The 23,350-nt window shown below is 52.3% G+C and overlaps 3 protein-coding genes across 4 annotated transcripts; all 3 read right to left on the reverse strand.

Moving 5' to 3' along the window:
* Nucleotides 1–570: 570 nt before the first annotated feature.
* Mzb1 (marginal zone B and B1 cell specific protein) lies at nucleotides 571–3,585 on the reverse strand. Its single transcript, XM_052741437.1, has 4 exons — nucleotides 3,125–3,585; nucleotides 2,043–2,167; nucleotides 1,607–1,717; nucleotides 571–1,504 (listed from the first exon to the last, which is right to left on the reverse strand). Exons 1-4 carry the CDS (start codon nucleotides 3,323–3,325, stop codon nucleotides 1,348–1,350), a joined length of 594 nt encoding a protein of 197 aa, XP_052597397.1. The 5' UTR covers nucleotides 3,326–3,585; the 3' UTR covers nucleotides 571–1,347.
* Nucleotides 3,586–4,405: 820 nt separating this feature from the next.
* Prob1 (proline rich basic protein 1) lies at nucleotides 4,406–10,928 on the reverse strand. Its single transcript, XM_052741885.1, has one exon. It carries the CDS (start codon nucleotides 9,706–9,708, stop codon nucleotides 6,643–6,645), a length of 3,066 nt encoding a protein of 1,021 aa, XP_052597845.1. The 5' UTR covers nucleotides 9,709–10,928; the 3' UTR covers nucleotides 4,406–6,642.
* A 536-nt stretch (nucleotides 10,929–11,464) lies between these two features.
* On the reverse strand, nucleotides 11,465–20,142 carry Spata24 (spermatogenesis associated 24). 2 transcript variants are annotated; one of them, XM_052741887.1, is made up of 6 exons: nucleotides 19,961–20,142; nucleotides 18,692–18,757; nucleotides 18,335–18,465; nucleotides 18,173–18,243; nucleotides 11,733–11,835; nucleotides 11,465–11,627 (listed from the first exon to the last, which is right to left on the reverse strand). In XM_052741887.1, exons 1-6 carry the CDS (start codon nucleotides 20,075–20,077, stop codon nucleotides 11,498–11,500), a joined length of 618 nt encoding a protein of 205 aa, XP_052597847.1. In that variant the 5' UTR covers nucleotides 20,078–20,142; the 3' UTR covers nucleotides 11,465–11,497. The 2 variants fall into 2 exon arrangements, with proteins under 2 accessions (XP_052597847.1, XP_052597846.1); XM_052741886.1 differs by having other exon boundaries at nucleotides 11,465–11,663.
* Nucleotides 20,143–23,350: the final 3,208 nt, after the last annotated feature.

Genomic DNA, 23,350 nt, shown 5'->3' on the forward strand with positions numbered 1-23,350 from the left:
TCTTGGTCTGTCTGTCTGTCTGTCTGACGCAGAGGTGAGAGCAAAGAGCCCCGAGCCCGGGCGGGGTAGGGTTTTTTCCTTTCTTTCTCTCTTTTTTTTTTTTTTTTTAATCATAGCAGAGGTTGAGGTGAGGGGATTTCCAGGGTTCAGGACCCTGACTGGGGATCTGGGTGTCGCCTGGCAGTAAGCCTGTCACAGCAGCTGTGTCTGGGCCCCTAAGCCTGTTATGGCAGCTGTGTGGTCAAGCTGTTTTGGGCCCCCCACACTTGAGACACCCCAATTCCTCCAGCAGCCAACATTGCTCCTACCTTTTAAAGTCTGAAGCCCCTTCCAGCCCAGACTTTACTTCGCATGTAGCAGCTTGTCAGGTCCCAGAGGAACCGGGCCAGGGCTCACTCCGCACCCTTGGCCCCTCCCAGCCCTGCTCACCCCGCCCCCTGCCCTACACCGCCCCAGCCCAGGGGCGGGGCTTCGTTGCCCTGCCCCCAGCTTCCCATTCCTATATAAATCTGCCATCTTGGCCATGCCGTTCTCTTGGTCCTTGGCTTGTCTTGGTCTTCTGCTCTCGGCTCCTGGTCCCCGTTCTTGTCCCTCTCAGTGTCTGTCACTCCCCCCACCTCCTCTCATGACTCAGTTCAGCCTGGATTCTTCTCTACACCTCTGGCTGTTCTCTCCCGCATATCTACAATAAAATCCTTCTCAACCACACCTTGGGGCTGTCACGTCTTCGTTTTCACCCATCATTTCGATTGAGCCTCTGCCGTCTGGACGGGTGCAGATAGCAAGAAGTCCATGCCTCGGTGGCCACAAGGTGGCTGTCTGCCCTTTCCTTCTGAGGGATCTAAAGACCTGGACAGTTTGGTCCTGGACTGGATCCCTGTGACTAGATCCTTTCCTAGCTTGCTCACATTTCCAGCCATGCCAGCTCTCTTCTAAGTGGGTGGAGTGACATGTGTTTGGCCCTCTGTGGGAAGGACTTCAACAGAGACACCAGTGTCTGTCCCACTACCCCATCCCCAAACTCCTTTACAGAGGATTCACGGTCACTGAGCTTTATTTGAAAGTAGAAAGGCCTTGCCGGTCCCCAGCCCCAGTGCCCCAGGGATGGGTGGAGGAACACTGACAGCAGGAGCCAGGCTTCCCCACCGCCATCTCCCCACCACCACCACTGCTGAAAAGCTAGAAGGGACAGGCTCACAGGCCCAGGACAGTCCTTGCAGCATTTTCAAGGTTGAGGCAGGAGGGCAAGTTCAGGGCTAGCCTGTGCTACTGATGAGACCCTGTCTCCAAACAACCATTAATTAAAAAAAAAAAAAAAAGGGAAGATCCACAGGTGTTCAGCTTGTACTAAAGCTCTTCTCTTGAGACCTGGTTCTCCTGTGAGCAAGACCCCTGAGTACCCTCACACAGCAATGCCTCCAGAGTCTCGTGACCTTGGCGGTAGGCTTCGTAGATCTGGTCTTCTCCAAAATCTCCCAGGTACTGGAAACATGTCATGGAGAGCCTAAGGGAGCATTAGGCACCTTGAACCCTAACCTACTACCCACAGGGAAGTTGGGGGGCAATCCAGGACTCCGGGGAGTCCTTTCCCCCACCCTGTCATTACCTGTTGGGCCAGGGACCCCCAGTAATCATCACGCTGATGCTTGGCTCTGTCCCCTTGCTAAGTCCTGGGCCCATGAGACGTTTCATCCGGTTCACTTCTTGGACTCCATAGCTGAGAGGGGTGGGAAGCAAGGGGTATAGGATCCATGGGGGCCTGGCCAGGGAGGGACTTGCTGCTAGTCTAAGTATACTGGGCATTTGCTGAGCTCAGACAGGGTTAAATCCAAGGCCCAAGAGCTCACAGTCACCTTCCTGTGCTCATCGGCTCTCCTACTTGTTCCCAAGAGCAGGTCTAGCCCAGATTCCAGCCCAGCCAACCTCCTCCCTCAGGCCAGAGCCTCTGTGGAATGGGCATGTGGTGTCAGTGGGGGGTGGAGGTCTGTACCCACCAGCCTTCCCCCCTAAGGAAGTGGCAGGGGCCTGGGTTGGCAACTCACGACTGCCAGTTCTGAGAGCAGGTCCGGTCCAGGACATCCGTGTAAATCGACTCACTCAGCTCCTGCAGTCCACTGGAGTCTGGAGCATGAGATTTAGCCTCTGCTTTTGCCAGATGTTGCCCCATCTGGAATGAGGAGGTGTTGAGAGCCAGGACTTTGGGAACTGCTGTCAATTATGGGAACGGGAAAGGACAGACACCCAAGTCTCTGGGGAGGATGAGGTGGCAAAGGAGCTGTTGAGAGGAAACACCTGTGAGCAGGCCCCCCTTCTAGGCCCCAAAGCTGGGCTGGGCCAGTTCAGGCAGCAGCTACTTTCCTGGGGACAGGGGAGGAAATGCTGTGTGAAAGACCTGGTCCCTCTTTTAGAGCACACTTGCCCAGTAGCATATGCTATTTTTATTTATTTATTTATTTATTTATTTATCTATCTATCTATCTATCTATTTATTTTGGTTTTTCAAGACTGTTTTTCTGTGTAGCTTTGCGCCTTTCCTGGAACTCACTCTGTAGCCCAGGTTGGCCTCAAACTCACAAAGATCCTCCTGCCTCTGCCTCCCAAGTGCTGGGATTAAAGGCGTGTGCCACAACTGCCCTGGCTGCATATGCTATTTTTAAACCACGAGAACAAGGAAAGCCAAAAATAATGAAAATAATAATAAACAAATAAAATAACCAGAGCCCAGTCTTTAATAACATATGTATTCACCTGCCTTGTGTACACACAGAAACGCGGTCACACAGGCATGCTTGAGAGGGTGGAGTATGGTGGGTTCACATAGATACACATGTACCCAACATGCATGAAGTAAAAACACCTTAAGGGCCTGGGGAGAGTGTTGAGACAAAAAAAGCGTACAGACTAGGAATCTAAGAGGGTGAATGATTCCCTGGGGTGACAAGATAAGATTTGGGCACCTCAGATCGTCTGCTCTTAGGCAAATATGTAAACTGAGGCATGGTAATTCAAGTGAAGGGGGCTGGTAATGTCATGGGGAGCTTGCTGCTCGGGGACTGAGGATTAGGGATTAAAGGCTTGGATGAAGCGGTCTGAGCAAGGACTGCTGGGGACAGGCGGAACTTACTTGGTAGGCCACAGCCCGGCAGGCATCACAGCGCAGGTGAGCAGGTATGTAAGATGCGAACTTCTCTTCATCATCCAACACTGGAGCCGTAGCTGAGAGAAAAGGCTTATCCGCAAGGCTTCCCAGGATAGCCTTGCCCCCAAACAGTAGCAGCAATGGCAGGGGCAGCCTCATGGCCTCTGAAGTTACTTCATGGAGCATGCACTGTGGTTGGGGTGCAGATGTGCATTCGAATTATCTGTGGTTTCGGCCAATAGGGAACTGACACCTCACTGGTCCTCTTCCCTTCCCCCATGGCCCTGGAGATGCCACGTCTGCAGTTTCCACAGCGGGACCCTGGCTCCAGCCGCCTGAGCTCTGTTTCACAGATAGGGGATGAAGATGGGAAGAGTCGTTCTGAGGCTGGGTAAAGACACGGGGGGGCTGACGCATCTCACGTCCTGTGACCTGATCAAGTGACAGGGACTGTGCTGAAGAACATCCTGTGGGGTGAGGTGGTTGGTTACAGTCATCTTAACTCTACTGCCTAGAATGTGAAAGCTCAGAGAGAAGAGACAAATCCTCCTGCTAGAGGAGACATGTCGAGAGTAGTCCCCAGCGCCTGTTGGTCACTCAGCCACCAGGAGGAATGCGGCCATGGTTGCGGTTGCCAGCCTAGAGCTCTCACTACAGTGAGGCAAATTCATTGAGTCTCGGCGACCACAGTATGTGAGAGCATACATGGTCTCTTTCTCCAACCCTAGGGTCCCCTTCTCTCAGTAGAGCCAGGCATGGAAGGGCTTCATGGGGGTTGTTTATGAGGCAGCAAGCTAGCTGGGCGGCGTGGTAATGCACGTCTTTAGTCCCAGCACTCGGCGGGCAGAGGCAGGTGGATCTCTGAGTTCGAGGCCAGCCTGGTCTACAGAGTGAGTTCCAGGACAGCCAGGGCTACAGAGAGAAACTATCTCAAAAAAGAGGAGGAGGAGGAGGAGGAGGAGGAGGAGGAGGAGGAGGAGGAGGAGGAGGAGGAGGAGGAAGATGCAGCAAGCTGAAACAAAGCTCAGAAGTTAAGAGCAAATGCTCCTTTTGCTGAGGACCTGGGTTCAGTTCCCATCAATCACATGGTGGTTCACAACCATCTGTAACTCCAGTTCCAGGGCGTTCAATGCCCTCTTCTGGCCTTCATGGGCCTCAGGCATGCATGTGGTGCACATACATACATGCAGGCGAATACTCATAAAATAAAAATACATATTTTAAGGGTTATTTATTTATATGACTTTTTTGAGACAGCCCTGGCTGTCCTGGAACTTGCTCTGTAGATCAAGCTAGTCTTGAACTCAAAGAAATCCACCTGCCTCTGCCTCCCAAGTACTAGGATTTAAGGTAGGTATCACCATTCCAGGAAAAAGTGGTTTTTTTTGTTTGTTTTGTTTCATTTGTTGTCAAAGGGTGGCAGCAGGAAATAAGGACCATACACTCGTTGTTATTTCTGTCACCATGGCTCCCATGGTCAGCCATTTATTGCGCACCAGGACAAGAGGACCCACTCCAGGGTGGCCCTGGTCTCTCTAAGCCATTGGGATCAACGTCTGTGGGAGAGGTGTCCCAGTCATTCTGACTCAGTGTTTTAACCGATTTCCAGTCCAGGGCAAGGCTAGTAGAGGACCCTACGGATCTTGGCTGCACAGCCTTGGAACCAGAGAGCTATCAATTGTCACCCTTGACCCTGCTTCTAGTGGGGACTGTCCTTCCCCAGCCACCCCTCCAGCAAGGTCCAGTCATTTCAGGCTCAAATCTACAGAAATCACTTCCCACCTCACAGAGGTTGTACTCTATCCCTCCGTTTACCTCAAGCTCAGGGCAGGTGGAGTATGGGTTTGGGGTCTTCCCTGCACTGTGAATGGCCTGAAGGACCAGTCCCTGTGTGGACATTGTTCCCTCTGCATGGAGAATGGAATCAGCTAAAGTGTCAGGGCCCTTGGCTTACTTCATATGGGAACATCCTTCCTCTCCATATGGGAACATCCTTCCTCTCCATATGGGAACATCCTTCCTCTCCATATGGGAACATCCTTCCTCTCCATATGGGAGCATCCTTCCTCTCCATATGGGAGCATCCTTCCTCTCCATATGGGAGCATCCTTCCTCTCCATATGGGAACATCCTTCCTCTCCATATGGGATCGATCATCTTTCCTCCTGCCAGTCCCCCCAGGTCTTTTGAGAGAGGGTTTCTCTGCATATAGCTCTGGCTGTTCTGGAACTCACTTTTGTAGACCAGGCTGGCTTCGAACTCATAGAGATCTGCCTGCCCCTGCCTCCCGAGTGCTGAGATAAAGGTGTGCACCCCCACACCTGGTTTTCTCTTGCCAGCTCTAACCCACCTTCCAGCCACCGAGAGCACACCCCCTTTGATGACACCCCAGCCTTCCCTTCCTCCCTCTTGTCATCCTGGGGATTCAACTCACTTGCTCTCTACCTGGGTGGAATACCTTCAAGGTGAGCTAGCTCAGCTCCCTCCGGGGTCTACAGAAGACAGACACTGGGGCTTGAGGAGGAGCTAGGCTCCATGCTGTGGACTGTTAGCTGTGGTCACACCATTTTGTAAAGCCCCTCCATTTTGGTTAAACAACCACAATTCCCAAAACTAAAGTGATTCGTTTTTCTGGATTTCCCTGCCCTGTCAATCTTTAGTGACGGCCGGCCAAGAGAAGTATTTACTGATCCCTTGACATTCTTTAATTCGCCACTTGTCCCTAGTCACCCCCAACAACCAACAGAGAGCCCGAAGAAGAAGAATTGCACTCCTCTTCCTCATTTCCTAGACCCTTCTGCAGGCCTTTCTGCCAATGAATGGTTTCTCCCTTTGGCTGTCTCTACAGGGACCACAGCAATCCTGGGCCATCTCACGCTGTCCTCTCACCTCCAATTCCAAGCCTACCCTCCACATCTCCTTATACAACATCCATGCTCTGCCTCCACTTACTCTCCTCATGGCTTCCATTCTCCGCCCCAAGCTGGCCTGGGCCCACACTGCGGTCTCCCACAACCTCCCAGGACAAGGCTCAGATCCCGATTTGATGGCTGTCATCCACCCCCTCCATCTCTGCAACACCCACTGTCCTGCTCCACTCAGCTGGGCCCAGTGTTAGGGAGATACCAACAGCTCACCACCACCACAGGCGGCCCTGGCCCTGCTACTCCCACACCTGCTATTCTGGGAAACCCCAACATCTCTTAGTGGTCTCACTTTGACACACTTGCTTGCCTGCATACACACATACAGCACACCCTGGGAAGGTTTGGGGAAGGGATACATATTTTTGTTGGCGGGGGACATAGGCAGCCCAACATTAGCTAATGATGTTCAGCACTATCAGACCAGGTAGCAGATATGGTCTCTTAAGGTCACTTCCGGTCTGGTCACTGGCTGGAACTAGCCAAAGAGTTGATAGAAGGAAAAATTAAGAGACTGGGAATCAGAACTTCCAAAGCCTTCTAGGGAACACAACTTCATGGGGATCGGGACCTTAGGCTTCACAAAGGAAACACGGAACCCTTGCTGGACTGGATGGGACCGGAATTGGAGGGCGGGGCACAGAAGAGCATCGGTGGAGCCGGACTGGGGGTCCCGCTCAGGGGCATGTAGTACATCCCCTCCAGGGGCCCAGTCTCAGGGGCCCAGGGTAGCTGGAGACTGCCGAGGGCCGGCAGGTTGGGGGACGGGGGCGACAGTGGTGAGCCAGGGATTGGCCCATAGGCCGGCGGGTAGAGGCCGGGCCCTAGGGCCAGCGGGGCATAGGCCGGTCGTGGCGGCCGGGAGAGAGAGGGCGAGGGCGGCAGCAGCACTTCCACGTACTGCCCGCTCTCGGGATCGAAGAGTAGCCGCAGCCTCGGCTGCCGCGGAGCCTCCACAAAGTAACAGCGACCGCTCTCCGGGTCTACGAGGACCTTCCCCGGCGGCGCGGTTCCTGGAAGCCTCCGCATGCCCTGGGAGGATGCAGGAGGGAGCCGGTCCGTGGGAGGCGCAGAGGCAGCCCGCGGGAGCCGTGCAGCGGTCCTGGCCGCCGTCGCCTGAGGCTCCCGCGGGAGGGGCGCCTGGACCGCAGCTGCAGGAGCCACAAGGGGTGTCTCCAACTCGGGTGCCGCCCCAAGGCTCGATCTGGGACATGCCTGCGGGGAGCCGGGGCGAGGAGGTCGGGTCTCTGCTGACCCTAAAGGAGACCTCTGGGTTGAGGTACGAGCGCCTCCTAAGGGGCTGGTCCGACCCTCGTGGTCCGGGACCAGGCGCTGGGCCTCAGCATCTCGGTCTTCTCCCCCAGCACGGCGTCCTTGGACACCCGGGGTGATCTCCCGACGACGGCTCAAGGCTAGAGCGCCAGGCAAGCGGATCTCACTGCGCGCGAAAGGCTTCGCGGTGCTGTTCTCTGCCCTCCGCCTCGGGACCCCGCTGGAGTGGGAGACATCCTTAGAGGTTGCGTGGAGTGAAGGCTCTGGAGACTCGTAAGGATGAGGTACTACCGGCAGAAAGTCCTTGAGAAAGATGGAAGTGTAATGAGCCGGCGCGGGCGACTCCAGCGCCGGGAGCTCGTGCGCTTTGGATGCATCGCCCTCCTCCCCGCAGGCGTCAGCAGGAGGCGCGGGAAGCCCGGAGCCCGGGGTTCCCGCAGCGAAGCTTGGCGCGTAAGTGGTCTTAACCATCTTGCGCACGTCTCGCGGCCGCGGAATGGTCACGCGCGGACGCCCGGAAGCCGCTTCTCCCGAGGCCAAGGCTTCTGGGCACACATCGTCGTCCAGGATGCTTGTGAGATGACTTCCGGGCGGTTCCAGAGTATCTATACCTGGAGACGGCTGCCTGCCTCTGAAGGCAATATCCTCATTTTCCAGTGTGAGCAGACACTGCGCCTCTGTGAGTTCTGGGGTCCCGGGTGCTGATGGTGTAGGCGGCTCCAGCTCCTGAGTTACACCATTCATAGCTTCCTGACACAATGCCGTGGATGAGCCCTGCACACTAGGACCCCATGTCTCTCGGGGCGATGGGCTGTTCGTTTCAATAGGATGATCAGGTGGCTCTCGTGGGAGCAGGGCTGGCAGAGATCTGTCCCTACTCAGCCCTGTTGCATCTCCGTCTATCGAATGCCGAACCCTCCACTGAGAAGGAGTTTCGGGACACGGATTCCCAACTCTAGCGACACCCTGAGTCCATTGGGAAAGAGGTGGAGGGGAAGGGCTCCTTCTGCTGACGACTTCCTCCCCGACGGCCGCATCCCGCTTTTCCCACTCAGATGATGTTTCAGGGAAGGACAGGTTATTCATTCTCCAAACAGTCCTGTGAGGTTGTGACCGGTTCTGGGGGGACGGGCAGCGAGGACCCCGCCCCGCCCCGTTTGGAGCCTGCCGCGGAGGGGATGGGCTCGTAGGCCTCACAACCCTACTGGGAACCACCCGGGAGCTTCTAGAATGGAAGGGAGGACTCCGTGCCCTCGGTACGGTTCGACCGGGAGTCTCACGAGGAAACTGGGTCTTAGATTCCTGTTCGTGAGCCTGCTGAATTTTCTCCTCTGACTGCAGAAAGATGCTGGAACTAACTGGACCCAGCGGTTCGGTCCCGGGCGCCGGCTTGTCCCGCCGAATCGCTCGCTCTCTGAGGCTGGGCCAAGGCCGCGGGGCTCTGGCGGGGGCAGAACCATCGTGGGCGCGGGGTGGCCGAGACTTGGCCTCTTCCGGGACCACACGAGTGCTGCGTGCCGTTTCCTGAGGGTTCGTCGTGGGTTCTGGCTTCCCGGTGGACCTAAAAGTGGCATTGCTGGGGGCCGGGACGGAAGAGCCCAGTTTTCTGGCCAGCGCCGTCTGCACGATGCCGGCGGCGGCCTGCAAGCGGCTCAGAGACTCGTCCAGGGAGCCGGTGCGCAGGAGCAGTCGGGGATGCGGCGCGCGACTGTCCTGCGAGGGACTCCGAGGCCGCGGACGCAGCTCGATCTGACGCTTGGGTACCGTGCGGGGTCTAACGGGCGCGGGGCGCTCCTCCAGGGCCACCTCCACACACTCGTACTGGCCTGAGACGGCAGGACTGGGCCCGCGGGGCGGCAGCTCCAGGTAGGTGGCCCAGCGAGAGCCCCCGTCGGGGGCCTGCGGCTGCGGCGACACTGAGACAGGCGACGCTGACCGGGGCAGCAGGGCACTGCTGAAGGCGGGCGCCATGGGCGCTTGTTCCTCCAGATCGTCCGCGTCCGAGCGGCTGAACAGAGGCCCCGAGCCGAAGATGACTTCCATCTCCCCCGACGGCAGCATGCGCAGCTGGGGCCGGGGCGGCTGCGGGCCGGAGGAGCCCGGGCCTCGCGGGAAACCCGAGCCGGAGCAGTGATGCTGGCGGCTATTCTGGGCGCTGACGGACAGGACAGGCTGCGCGCCCGCCCCCCGCCCAGGGGCCACCCAGAGCCAAGTCCCCCGGCCTTCTGTGTCCGGCCCAACGTCCGGGGGCTCCGGAGAACCCGGAGCTGTGTGGTACGAGCCGGACGAACTGGACGAATCCTGACGCCGTGCAGGGGCAGGCAGCCGCCTTGAGAGCCCAGGAAGGGCTGGCGGGGCGAGCGCAGTCAGCATGGTGGGCCGGACACTTAGAGCACTACCTCCCCTGGTGCCTCCGCTGGTGGCGCCTGCACTGTCCCCGCCCCGCCTGGATGTCGTGGGGTCAAAGCGTCTTAAAGCGCCAGTGTCCACGCCGAAGCTAGCGGCGTTGGCAGCAAAGAGACCTAAGCCCTGGGCCCCACCGGGTGAAAGCCCTTGGCCGAACTTTCTCCAGCACAGGTGGAAGGCGGGGTTGGGCCTCCAGACTTTGGCTGACAGGCAGGTGAGAGGAAGGCAGGCCTAGATTTGGAAAGGAGCAAGCAGCTAGGCCCAACTCCACCTGTCACAGGTGGGAAAACTCTGGCCTTGCAAGGGGCTTACCTGAGATGTTCAGGGTGTGAAATCTTGAGGTTCCATATCCTCAGCCCCCCAACTCTTTACCATCACAAAGAAACTCCTCCATGGCTTCCTTAGCTACAATCCATCTGCTTCCTTGACTTCCCTCACACCCACATATCACCTTTGGTAGGACAGGGAGAGTCAGAATGACTCTCCTCAGCTAGGACTAGCTAGACTCATTGCTCTTAGTGAGACCAATAGGGAAGAGCTGGAGTGGGGAATATCACCAAGCCTCTTAGCACCCAGAACGAACCTGGGAGACAAACCAACCACTGGAGAGGTCCCAGGCTCACAAGGCTCTTACTCCAGTGCCCCACAACATGACTTCCTTCCCCCGTAGGGAAGCAGCCACCCGCTGTCATTATGACAATGGGACACCACTTGCCCTTACCTTCTGGCTTGAAGGTCCTGCTAGGACTCAGGCCCCAGCTGGCCCCGAGACTGCAGCAGAGCACCTGCCTTCTTTTCACTCACCCTCACACTGACCCAGCACAGGCCAGTCTTGTGGACCCCGTTCCCCACCATCACTGAGGGGCACACTCGGTGAAGGCTTCTGAAAGGATTTAACCTTTCATCCTATCAAGGCCTGTCTGAGCAACTTGAGCAGGCTGTGGTCCCCTCCCTGATTTTAGTTTTGTAACTTACGTCCTCTTTGTGAAGGTTCTTGTTCTGAAGTGTAAGAAGGTGTAGGAGCGATTTGTATGGCTAGTGTATAATACACTTGTTCTTTTATACTTGTTTTGGGGGTTGAGACAGGGATTCTCTGTGCAGCTTTGGCTGTCCTAGAACTTGCTCTGTAGACCAGGCTGGCCTTGGAACTCATAGAGATTCGCCGACCCGTTTCCCAAGTGCTGGGATTAAAAGTGTGTACCACCACCGCCCGGCTCATACACGTGTTCTTATTACCTGGGTGGCTTCTGGTTTCTAAGATTCACTGTGGTCCTGGAACCCAGTCTTTAAAGTGTCTGGTCAGGCTACACCAACATACACACGCGCTTGCGCACACACACTCCATTCTTCCCTAACCCTATAGCCAACCCCAGAGAATCACATTTATTGGAGTCCAGGTAGGCTGTGACTGGGCTAACCCAGGCTGTGTACAGAGAAAAGGACTAACCACCAAAAGCAAGCAGCAGTTCCTGCTAGACCCGGAAGACCCAGATCCCACCCCGTTTCCATCAGCTCTACCCTGTCCCAAAGCAGTACAGCAGCAGGGGCAGGAGACTTGAGCAGCATTTCCTGAGCTCAGAAGAGGCTGTACAGTGGTGCCAGTCCCCAGACCTGTTCCCCATGCAGCTGTGGTGCCTTGATTTGCTCTTGGAGAGGTGAAGGGACACACAGGGGTGGAAGGAAAGAGCTGTCTCCCCAGAACAGAGACGGTAGAAGTTGGGCATTACAGCTAGAGAACAGGAAGACAACCAGCATTTTATTTTTCCCTGGGACACTGGCGGCTACGGGCCCGACGTGTTCCGGAGGCTTTCTTATGCTTCTGGTCCAGCACCTGGGCCATGTAGCTCTCCTGTTGCTTCTGGATCCGGAAGTCAGACACGTGATTCCTGCAACGGAGCCAGCTGGTCGTAGGCTGGACGGCCCTGGGGAGGGGCCAGAAGTCAGGCTCCCCACTTCCATCAACAACCCCCAAGCCTGGCCCGGACCCTCACCTGAAAATCTGTTTCTGCTGGCTGATAACTTGCTGCAACTCTTTAATCTCATTCTCTTTGCCATTAAGTATATCCTCTTGCTTTATAATGTGAGACTCAATTTCTGTGGGGGAGAGAGGCAGGGAGGAGGGGTGGTTCCCATCTCTCAGGCCCCTCCTGAGCTGAGGTCTTCCCTTGGGAGGCTTTTCAGAACTCTGCTCTTGATGCTCAGAGGTTATCCTTGAACAGCTGCCAGTACCTCAGTATGAAGAGTGTCTTTCTGTATTGGAGACTGAACCAAGGGCCTTACACACGACAGGTAGGTGCTCTACTACTGAGCTACATACCCAATCCTTTCTGGGTTGTTTGTTTTTGTTTTGTTTTGTTTTGTTTTGTGAGACATGGTCTTTCTACATAGCCCCAGCTGTCCTAAAACTCACTCTGTAGACCAGGATGGCCTCTAACTCCACAGAGATCCGCCTGTCTCTACCTCCCGAGTGGGAGCGATTAAGGGTGTGCTACCCTCTATTATTTATTTATTTTTTTGAGGCAGAGTCTCTCCATTATGTAGCTCTGGATGTTCTGGGACTTGCCCCATCTAGACCAGGCTGGCCTTGAATGCAAGAGATCCACCTTCCTCTGCCTTCCAAGTGCTAGCTAGCAAACACCACCACACCCATCTACTTTCTACTTGGTTTTGAAGCAGAGTCTCATTAAGGTGACCAGGCTAGCCTTAAACTCACTCTGTAGTCTTGGTAGGCCTTAAACTTTTGGTCCTTCTGCTCTGGGATTACCTCAAGGTGCTCACCACAAGGCTCTGCCGTATCAGCAAGTTTATGGGGTCTTGGGAGTAGGGACCATGATTATGTCCGCGACTTTACCACTCTATTACAGACCTCACTCAGATGAGGATAGGCAAAACCCTGGGAAAGAAGCAGGCCCAAGCCCTGGCCCTTAGTTGCTGCCCCTGGGTCTTTACACTTCCTTGATAAGATCCCTGCTCTAGAAACTGCAACCCCTGGCCTTCCTAGTGCCCTTTCCTGTCCTTTTCTCCTAGTGCCCATGTCTAATGTATCTCATATGTCACTCATTTGTCTTTTTACAACTAGGACATAAGGCCCACAAGGACAGGGACTATTGTCTTCTTCACTGTTACCCCTAAGACCTAAACCATGCCAGGCCCTGAGATCTGTGTACCGTGGAGTGGATAAACAAGACGTCCCTAAGGACTCTGGGATTGGAAACATCAACTTTGGCCACCTACGTTCAACCAGACTTATTAGGGACAGACTGGATGCCCAGCCCTGTGCTCTCCAGGGACTCTGGGGGGAGATGAGGTCCTTGACCCCATCAGACATGTGCTTATTCCCCAAAAGAGTTAGGACTCAGGAAGTAAAGGCTGGACAGATGGCTCAGTGGTTAAGACTGACTGCCCTAATAGAGGACCCTGAATTGGTTCCCAGCACCCATATGGTGGTTCTTCACTATGTTAACTCTAGTTCCTGAGGATCTGGGCATCTTCTTCTCACCTCCACAGGCACTAGGCACACACATGGTGCACATACATACATGCAGCCAAAACACTCATACACGTAAATCTAAAAAAATAAAAAATCCTCAAAAAACAAAACTCAGAAACTACACTGAGGGTGTTGGCACCTACCAGTGATCCCGGCACTTGGAAGGCAGAGGTGAGAGTACTGGGAGTCCAAGGTCCCTACCAAGTTTGAGGCCAGCCTGGGCTAACTGTCACAACAGAAAAAAATAAACAAATAAAAATAAAGACTTGGGAGTTGAGGGCTAGCTCATAACTGGAACACTTGCCTAGCATGTATAAGGCACGTGAGTGCACATGTATACACACACACACACACACACACACACACACACACAGAGAGAGAGAGAGAGAGAGAGAGAGAGAGAGAGAGAGAGAGAGAGGAAAATAAAAACTAATGACAGACAGAAGAGTAAATGAACAGGATGAGGCCACACACTTCAAGAAGGCTCACACTGATGAGGTAGTGTTAGCATGCTGGGTTAGCTGCTTTTTAGGGCCTATAACTCATATGGAAATAGTCCCTCTTCCAAGGGAGCATGGAGAGGACAGTGACCACAGCGATGGAAAAGCTTCTCTCCTAATAAAGCACGCATTCGATACAATCATTTCTGTGTCTTGGGTCAAAAATCCAAGGTGCCTATATGGATCTGAGAGCACTCATTTATATAACTTTCCTTCGATGGAGCCCTGGAAAATTCTGATCACATGGGGTGCAGGGGTAGGGGGAACATCCCACTGACTAAAAGGCCACACAGGACTGGGATTACAGTTCACCGGTAGAGTGCAAGCTTATGCTTAGCATGCAAAGCCCTGGGTTCGATTCCCAGAACCATTAAAGAGAGAAAAAGACAGGAAGAAAAGTGCTAGTGTGGTGATACATGACGGGAACCCAGCACTCAGGAGGTGATGGCAGGAGAGTGAGCTCAGAGTCATTCCATGGCAAGTTTGAGGCCAGCCGGGGATGCATGAGAACCCTTCTCAAAAAAGGGGGCGAGGGGGCTGGAACATGGACTAGATGGTTAAGAACACTGGCTGCTCTTCCAGGGGACCTGGATTCCATTCCCAACACCCATGATAGTTAACAATCTTCTGTAACTTTAATCTCAGGGAATCTGATGCCCTCTTCTGGCCTCTGACGGCACCAGGCACACACAGAGTGCACATGTACAAAATACACCCATACATATAAAATAGTAAGGTGAATAAACCTAAAAAAATTTTAGAGAAATATAAAAAAAATGGGGAGTGAGAATTGGGGAAGGGTTTGGTCTGTAAAACACTGGCCTTGCAAGCATGAGAATCTGACTGAGGTCTACAAATCCATGTGAAATGCTGGCTATGGTGGCATATGCTCATAATCCTGGTGCTGGGGAGGCAGAGGCGGGAGGATCCTGGGTTTCTCTTGGCCAGCCAGTATAGCCAAATTGGTGAGCTTCTGCTGTGGAGTTAATATTCCCTACAATGTGTAAATTATGCTGTGTAGCTGAAGTTTTCTTGTGTCCCACCCAGTCTGCATGTAGCTGAAAGTTTTCCTATGTCCTGCCAAGTCCACAGCCGCTCAGACCCAAGTAAACACACAGAGGCTTACATTAATTAAAACTGCTCGACTGTTAGCTCAGGCTAACTACTGACTAGCTCTTACACTTAAACTCAGCCTATTTTTTCTTAATCTATATGTCACCACGTGTTCTGTGGCTTTACCTGTGTGCCATTACATGCTGCTCCCTGGACAGTGGGCTGGCGTCTCCTGACTCAGCCTTCCTCTTCCCAGAATTCTCCTGGTCTGCTTATCCTGCCTATACTTCCTGCCTGGCTATTGGCCAATCAGCATTTTATTAAACCAGTGTACAAAAGCATTATTCCACAGCAATGTTGTGATTAGTTTAATAAAGAAGCTGATTGGCCAATAGTTGGACAAGATAGGGTTAGGTGGGAAAACCAGACTAAGGATACTGGAAAGAAGGGCAGAGTCAGAGGAGTCACCAGTGAGACACAGAGAAGAAACAGGAGGTGCAAGATAAAAGAGAGGTAACGTCATGTGGCAGAATGTAGATTAATAGAAATGGGTTAAATAAAGTTGTAAGAGCTAGTTAGTAATAAGCCTGAGCTATTGGCCGAGCATTTATAATTAATATTGATTTATAATTAATATAATAAATAACTGTGTTGGTTATTTGGGAACTGGCAGGAGGGAAAGAAACCCGTCTACAAGCTTCAGGCCAGTGAGAGAGCCTTTCCTAAAGAAGTGGGTACCACTCCTCAGGATGATACTGGAGGTTGTCTTCTAGTTTCTATGTGCATGTGCACACACTCCATATGTGAACTCAGACAACTTAAGTGGAATGGGGGCTGAGGAGGTGGTTCAGTTGCTCAAGTACTTGCTGTACAGAAAATGTGAGGACCACAATTTGGATACCGAGCACCCATATAAGCAGCCAGGTGCAACTGCGTGTCCCTGTAATCCTAGTGCTGAGGAAGTCAAGACAGTGGGTTCCTGGGGCTTTCTGGGTCTAGATGGACTGCAGTCTAGCCAAAATTGGCAAGTTTCAGGTTCAGTGTGAGACCCTGTCACAAGAAATAGGGCAGTGGACCAGTGAGATAGCTCAGCAGGTTAAAGTTCTGGCTGGCAACTGGAGGACATGCATTCAGTCTCCAGGACCCACACAGTGGATGGAAATGTGAAGGCCAAATTTTCCCTCACCTCCACACATTTACTGTGGGATGCACATGCACACATACACACCACACACAAACACACAAGAAACTGTAATACAAAACCACTGCTTTAAAAAAAAATATGTCAGGGGGTTGAAGAATTAGCTCAGTGGTTAAGAGCACCTGTTCCTCTTGCAGAGGACCCTGTCAAGTCCCATCACCCATATGGCAGCTCACACAGTCCCAGGGAATTGGATGCCTTCTTCTGGTATCTGTGGGCACCAGTCATGCATGCCGTGCAGATATATACACACATGCAGGCAAAACACACATATACATAAAACAAAAGAAAAACATGATAATGTGGAGAGTGACTGAGGAAGCTGCCTGACTGTGACCTCTGGACCTTGCACACACATGCACACACAATCAGATAAGTACACACACAAGGAGGGAGAAAAGGAGGAAACTCCAACACAAGCTCCAGCCATGCAGAAATGTTGCTGCATCTAGATTTCAGAGGAAATCTGGTCCCAGAGGCACAGGGTAGAAAACAGGAGAGAGACACAGGTACCGGTGGGAGACTGAGGGACACACTGCATGACAGCAGGGGCCACGAGCCTGCTCCTCAAGGTCATCCGGATAACTGGGATTAATTACACCTAAAACTCTTTTGGGAAAGAACTAGAAATTTGTGTGACTAGCTGGGCATGGTGGCACCTGTTAATTCCAGTATTTGGAGGCAGAGGTAGGAGGATCTCTGTGAGTTCAAGGCCAGCCTGGTCTACATACCAAGTTCTAGGACAGTCAGTCTCAAAAAAGGAAAGAAAAAGAAAGGAAGGAAGGAAGGAGCTATGTAAATATAAAAACAGAACTGAAATCACAAAGGATCAGGTAGGAGTATTGATTAAAGTGAGGTTCACAGCACCATACTGGCTAGGTAAGGGCTTGTAGCCCATGGGAGAGGTGCAGGACATTCTGTGGAGAGGCAGCCAGACCCTGACCCCATGACACATGGAGAACCCTAGGGCCTGGGCTGATTTTGGTAGAAGAAAAGATGTCTCTGGCTATACCAGGAAATAACTCCAGTTGTCTGGGTAGGGGAGATGTTAAGGGAGGTGGAAAGGACCCAGGAGTGGAGGGACCCAGTGGGTATGAGACAGTGACTGTTAAGCTTCAGAAGGCCTTGACACCCATGACGCCTGTCAGCCTGCTTGCCCTGATCAAGAGAGCAGCCTGTTGGCATTTCTTAGAGAGTGCAGTGTACCAGGAGTGGCAGAAGGCTGTGAGTGTCTGAGGACTATCTAGGGCCCCATGGGGGAGCCTCACCAGGAAGGGACCTTGACCATCTTGGGCTCAGGCTGGTCTCTGGCCTATTCAAGATCTGCTACAAGAATGAACAGATTTCATGCATGGAATGTATGGCTGCTTCGTAGGCTAAGTAACAAGAGTTTAGCAGTCTCTGAAAATGAAAGGTGTTCCTGAAGGCTAGGACAGCTGTGCCCAGCTCAGAGCACTCTACAGAACCAGCAAATGGCCAAAGACATGTACACAGCAGAGCTGAAATCCAGTGGCCCAGACATATTTTACTCGGTGAATAAAACACTTTCAAATTGCCTAAATGAGTTGCCTACACTAACAATTTGGAAGTTTCCATTAAAGACGACTTGAAAATTCTTTTTTGTTTTTGAGACAAGGTCTTACACAGCCGACAATGGCCTCAGACTCCCAATCTTTCTTCCTCCACCTCCTGAATGCTGGGATTAGAAGCATGGGCCACAACACCTGGCTTCTAGATTCTTCTTTTAAAGATCTGGTGACCCTAGGCTCTGTTCTCACGGGAGGGGCATGGCTTTCATGAGTCCCCATTCCTACTGAGTCCCTTGATCCTGAGTCTAAGATGGTTCCTCTAGAAGCAAGGTTATCAATCGAGTACACGATTTCTAACACTTATCAAAAATGGGAAAAAACAAAAGGTGCACTAAGAAGGTTGTATGTTTCAAGAAAAATGGGAGCGAGCCCGTTTCTTTATGGCTGTGAAGAATACCGCACACCGATTTCATCCATCATTTCCGTGGCCTGCCTGGTCCCTGAAGGCATTTTCGAAGGTGTGACCCGCCTGGACTTGCCTGTATCCTCAGCCGGGGGCAGAAGTTGGGGTAGAACCCTGATTTTGGCACAGACACTGGGCTGTTGGGAAAGAGCCCATGAATGTTAACGTGGGGGGCAGCACGTGCCTCCCGCCTACCATTACACTTGCTGATGAGCTGGTCCTTCTTGCTAGACTCCTGCAGGACTCTGTTCTTGATACTGGAGAGCCTGCGCAGGGAAGTGAAAAGGAAAGGGTGGGCAGGCAGAAGGAGGAGGAGCCTCCAGCCTCCACGCCCCTTGCTGCGGCCCACTCACTCACGCTTTCTCAAAGGCCAGCTTCTCTTTCTCCAGCTGCTTGGACAACACCTCCACCTCTCCCAGGGCAAACTGTAACTTCTCTTCTTCCTTGGCCAGGAGGGCTTTGGTTTTGGCATGAGCAGCTTTCTCTTCCTGCAGGGGAGGTTTATCCCTCTTTATCCCAAGCTTCCTTGGGTCTCTTAGGATCCCTTAACTAACCTCCTTTCTCAGAGGTACATGCGGAAGCCAGGGTGCAGGGAAACTCTACCGCACTACAAGGGCTAGAGGTTCTGAAAGGCCAGTGCTCAAGGACTCTGCCCAGACACAGGGATCTTGGGAAATGGGAGAAAATTAGGAGTCTGCAGAGGCCATTACTCACCCCCAGTTTCTTCTCTACTTCCTGGAACTCTTCTTTACTGACAAAATTTTCATCCTGGAGAACCATCTGCAACAGAGCCAGGCTCAGGAAAGGACTGGGACTAAGGTGGGAGTGGGTGCCCTCTAAGGACCAGGACAAAGGACAAATAATGAAATGATGTCCAGGACTTCAGTCAGGCCTTAGGACATGAGAACTCAGTTCCACAGATTTACTGAGGCCCAGCTCTAAGTGCTGCCTGCAAGGAGCCACTAGCCTCATGGAGATGGCTCAACGCCAGCACTTAACGCTGTATGTCGTGGGGGAAAGCCCAAGGGACTGTGGTACACAGAGGGACCCCTGGACCCAGCTTTAGGAAGGATCAGGATTGCTCTCAGAGAAAGTGACATTAATCCTGATATCTGACTGCTAAATATGATGACTAGAGAAAGAATGTTCCAGATGGTGGAACAGACATGCCAAAGGGAGCTGCCAAGAGAAAGATCTGGGAGCCATCGGGGAATTGAAGGTAACTGAGTGCCCACAGACGCATACATTTTGTTGAAATAGGCAGAGTACGCCTCTCATAATCCCCCTCGAATCTAACTTCTCAGCAGGGAGACACTGTCTACAAATCATGAGCGTGAAAAATATTTTTGGTTGTGAGCCTAGCCTTTAGCGGCTGAACCATCTCTCCAGCCCTAGAGCGAAAAATAGATGTGAAGCTAGTTTTTCTCTTTTCTTATTTTTATTTTTTGCGCTAGAGAAATATCTCAACATTGCTACCAAAAGAGAAAAAACAAAAACTAGGAGCTCCTGCTGGCCAGCAGCGAGGCAACCTGTGACGCCAATGCTTGGCACCCATTAGCTCAGGCTGGAAACAAACGGACACCGAAAGGCTTGGAGACCCTTAAACCAGCACCATGAAACGCCACATTTGTATTTGCACTGCATTTGACACTGGGTGGGAGTGAGGCTTAAGGGATGATCTGGTTTCTGTGCTCAGGAGGCCTTGGGGAGTCAGTGAGGTCATCTCCACTGAACGCGGCGGCACTGAGGTTCAATGAGTATCTACCAGTCCCTTCAGCAACCGGGCAGAGCGGGGAACGTCGTCTGATTTAGGTTAAGTTCAGCAAGGCACCGGGTTCTTCTTGGTTCCATCCCTAGCCGCCAGGTGAGCCCCGCCCCCAGGATGACGCCCTCCGCAATATATTCTAGCCACGCCCCCTACTCCAAAGAGGGCCTGGTGCCGCCCCTGCCGGTGAGGCCTTTCTCCGCGCTCTGGCTGCATACCACATTCCTCAGTTGGTGGATCAGTTCCTCCTGAGATTCAATCACGTCCCGCAATTGATCGAAGGCGAGACACACAGATCCGGAGCCCCCCTGCGACCACCCAAGGGGCGTCGCCATCTTTCGCCCCCGCCAGCTCGTTGGAAATGGCCTCCGGCTGCGTGCCCTACCCGTCGCCAGCCAATGAGAATACGACGCCACAGAGCACCCTAGCAACCGGGGGCGGGGACTTCCTCTGTTAACAAGACCGTGGACCGGCTTCAAGAAAGCCTCCCCTGCGTGTGGCTCAGGGAGTGGAGCGCTTGCCCGGGAAGAGCTAGGCTGGATTGCATCCCCAACAATGCAGCAACAAACGACTGGGCGTGGTAGCTTAAACTGGAAACCTCAGCATTCAGGAGGCTGGAAGATTGTGAGTTCAAGACCAGCCTGACCTACATAGAAAAGCCTGCCTCAAAACAACAAAAAATACAGAAGCTCAGTGGAAAGCGTGTGTGCTTTTAATTAGCATGCATGGAATGCCTGTAATCCTCCCACTTCGGAGGTAGAGGCAGGAGAATAAGAAATTCAGTCATCTTTTCATACATAGCAAGTTCAAGGCTAGGTTGGACAAGGCTACCTTGTCTCCAAAACAAAATCAAACCAAAAAAATGAAAATCAAAATCTTATAATACAAGCCGGGGGTGGGGGTGGGGAGCTAGAGAGATGGCTCAGCAGTTAAGGGCACTGACTGCTCCTCCAGAGGACCCAGGTTCAATTCCCAGACCTACATAGCACTCACAGCCATCCACAACTCCAGTCCCAGTAGATCTACCATCTCTGGCTTCCACAGGCATTGCATGCAGGCGGTATACAGATATACATGCTGGCAAACACTTGTACAAATACAATAAAGTTTCTTATATTAAAAAAAATAAAACAAGCCGGGCGTGATGGCTGATGCCTTTAATCTCAACCCTCTGTGAGTTCCAGGACAGCCAGAGCTACATAGTGAGGCCTTGTCTCGAAAACAAAACAAAAAACAATCTTTTGAGATTTATTTTTTGTGAGTCTTTTGTCTGCATGTATGTCTGTGCACAATGTCTGTGCCTAGTGCCGGTGGGGACTCAGAAGTGGGGGCTCAGATTCCCTGGAACTGAAGTCAGGGATGGTTGTGAGCCACTTTGTGGGCCCTGGGAACTGAACCTGGGCCTTCTGAAAGAGCAGGTGCTCCTAACCACTGAGCCATTTCTCCAGTCATGTGCCTAAATTTTTCAAAAATCATTTATTTAAATTTATGTTATGTGCATTGGTGTGAAGGTGTCAGATCCCCTGGAACTAGAGTTACAGACAGTTGTGAGCTGCCATGTGGGTCCTCTGGAAGAGCAGCCAGTGCTCTTAACCTCTGAGCCATCTCCCAAGCCCCAAGTGCCTAAGTTTTTTTTTTTTTTTGTTTGTTTGTTTGTTTGTTTTTGGTTTTTCAAGATGGGGTTTCTCTGTGTAGTTTTGCACCTTTTCTGGAACTCACTCTGTAGCTCAGGCTGGCCTTGAACTCACAGAGATCTGCCTGCCTCTGCCTCCAGAGTGCTGGGATTAAAGGGGTGCACCACAGCTGTCCAGCTAAGTTTTTAATTTTTGAAAAAATTGTTAATTTGTGTGTGTGTGTGTGTCTGTTGTGTGTGTGTGTGCATATGTGTGCAGGTGCCTATGGAGGCCAGAGGAGTTGGATCCCCTAGAACTGGAGTTATAGGTGGTTGTGAGCCACCTGATGTGGGTGCTGAGAATTGAACTCTGGTCCTCTGAAGAGCAATGCATGCTCATAACCATTGAGCCATCTCTCCAGCCCCCTGCCTAAGGAGTTTTACAGTTTTAAAGGTTTTTTTGTTTGTTTGTTTGTTTGCTTGTTTAAAAAAACAACTTTAGTTAGAATTTCCATTTTAGGAAAGTGCTGTACTCCTGAGCTACATCCTCAGCCCACAATTCCAATAGCTACATGTAGCCAGTGGTAATATGGATATGTTGTGTAACATGTGTGGAAGGTGTATGTGTGGAAGGTGCCCTGAAGTTTGAGGCCTCCACACAGAGCTTGCACAGAACTTTGTCTAGTAGATGAGGCTGTTCATCTGAGTTACCCCAGACAAAGCTCCAGCGTCCCCCACGGCAGTGATCCCTAGGATGCCTCCATGAATTGTGTGTGTCCCCCCTCTCAGATCTCCCCTGAGATGTTGCTCCATGTCCTCGCCACTCAATGTTCACCCCCATCAGTCTCAACAGGCTTCCTCGAATGTATTTGGGACAACACCTGAAGGGCAGGAGGCTCTGACAACCAGTCCCTGGTTCGACCAGGGTTCGAGTCCCAGGACTCACATGCAGCTTAAGTCTCAGGGATCTGATGCCCTCTTCCAGCCTCTGGCAGGCTCCAAGCACATAGATGGTACACAGATATCTATTCAGGCAAAGCTCTCATATACATAAAAATAATTTAAAAATATGTCTAACTTTTACAGAAAAGTACACCCCAGCCTTCTGCTGTATTCTTTTGGCTACGGGGATGGAGACACAGACTCCACCCCCAGGTTTCTTTGACTGCTGGGGACCAAACTCATGGCGAGCACTTTCTCTGACAGTGAGCTCCACCCCTTCCCTGCTCTCCCCAGCTCTTCTCCCCTTTTCAACAGGAACAGTGTCAAAGGATTTAGGTTCTTCTGTTCATTGAGAAAGGGTCTTGTATAGCCCAGGCTGCCCTTGAACTCCTGACCCAGTCTCCACTTCCCAAGTGGATTACAGGCCTGTTCCACCACACCTATGTTGTAGTTGTCTTTTGTTTTGTAGACAGTGGTGTTTTAGACATGTCTCTGTGGTGGTTTGAATAGGAACTGGCCCCATAGACTCATGTGTGTGAATGCTTGGCCCTTAGGGAGTGGCACTATTAGGAAGTGTGACCTTTTTGGAGTAGGTGTGGCCTTGTTGGAGGATGTGTGTCACTGTGTGTGTGTGTGTTATGGGGGCGGGGCTTTGAAGTCTTACATGTTCAAGCTGTGCCCAGTGTGACACAGTCTCCTGCTGCCTGCAGATGAAGATATAGGACTCTCAGCTCCTTCTCCGGCACCATGTCTGCCTGCATGATACCATGTTTCCCACCACGATAATGGACTGAACCTCTGAACCTGTAAGCCAGCCCCAATTAAATGTTTCCTTTCTAAGAGTTGCTGTGGTCATAGTGTCTCTTCACAGCAACAGAAATGCAAACTAGGACCGTCTCCATATGTCCCTCCTGCTGCCTTTGCACTGTGGCTCAGCCTTGCCTTGAACTTGCAGCAATCATCATTCACACTCTCCTGGGAGTCACCCACTCATCAGACTCTCCTAGAGCAGCTCTTTTCGGAAGGTGGCATGTTACCTCAAGGCTCATCTCAG

Source organism: Peromyscus californicus, unplaced genomic scaffold (assembly GCF_007827085.1).
Source record: "Peromyscus californicus insignis strain IS unplaced genomic scaffold, ASM782708v3 Scaffold_17__1_contigs__length_78620276, whole genome shotgun sequence".
NCBI classification, from domain to species: Eukaryota; Metazoa; Chordata; class Mammalia; order Rodentia; family Cricetidae; genus Peromyscus; species Peromyscus californicus.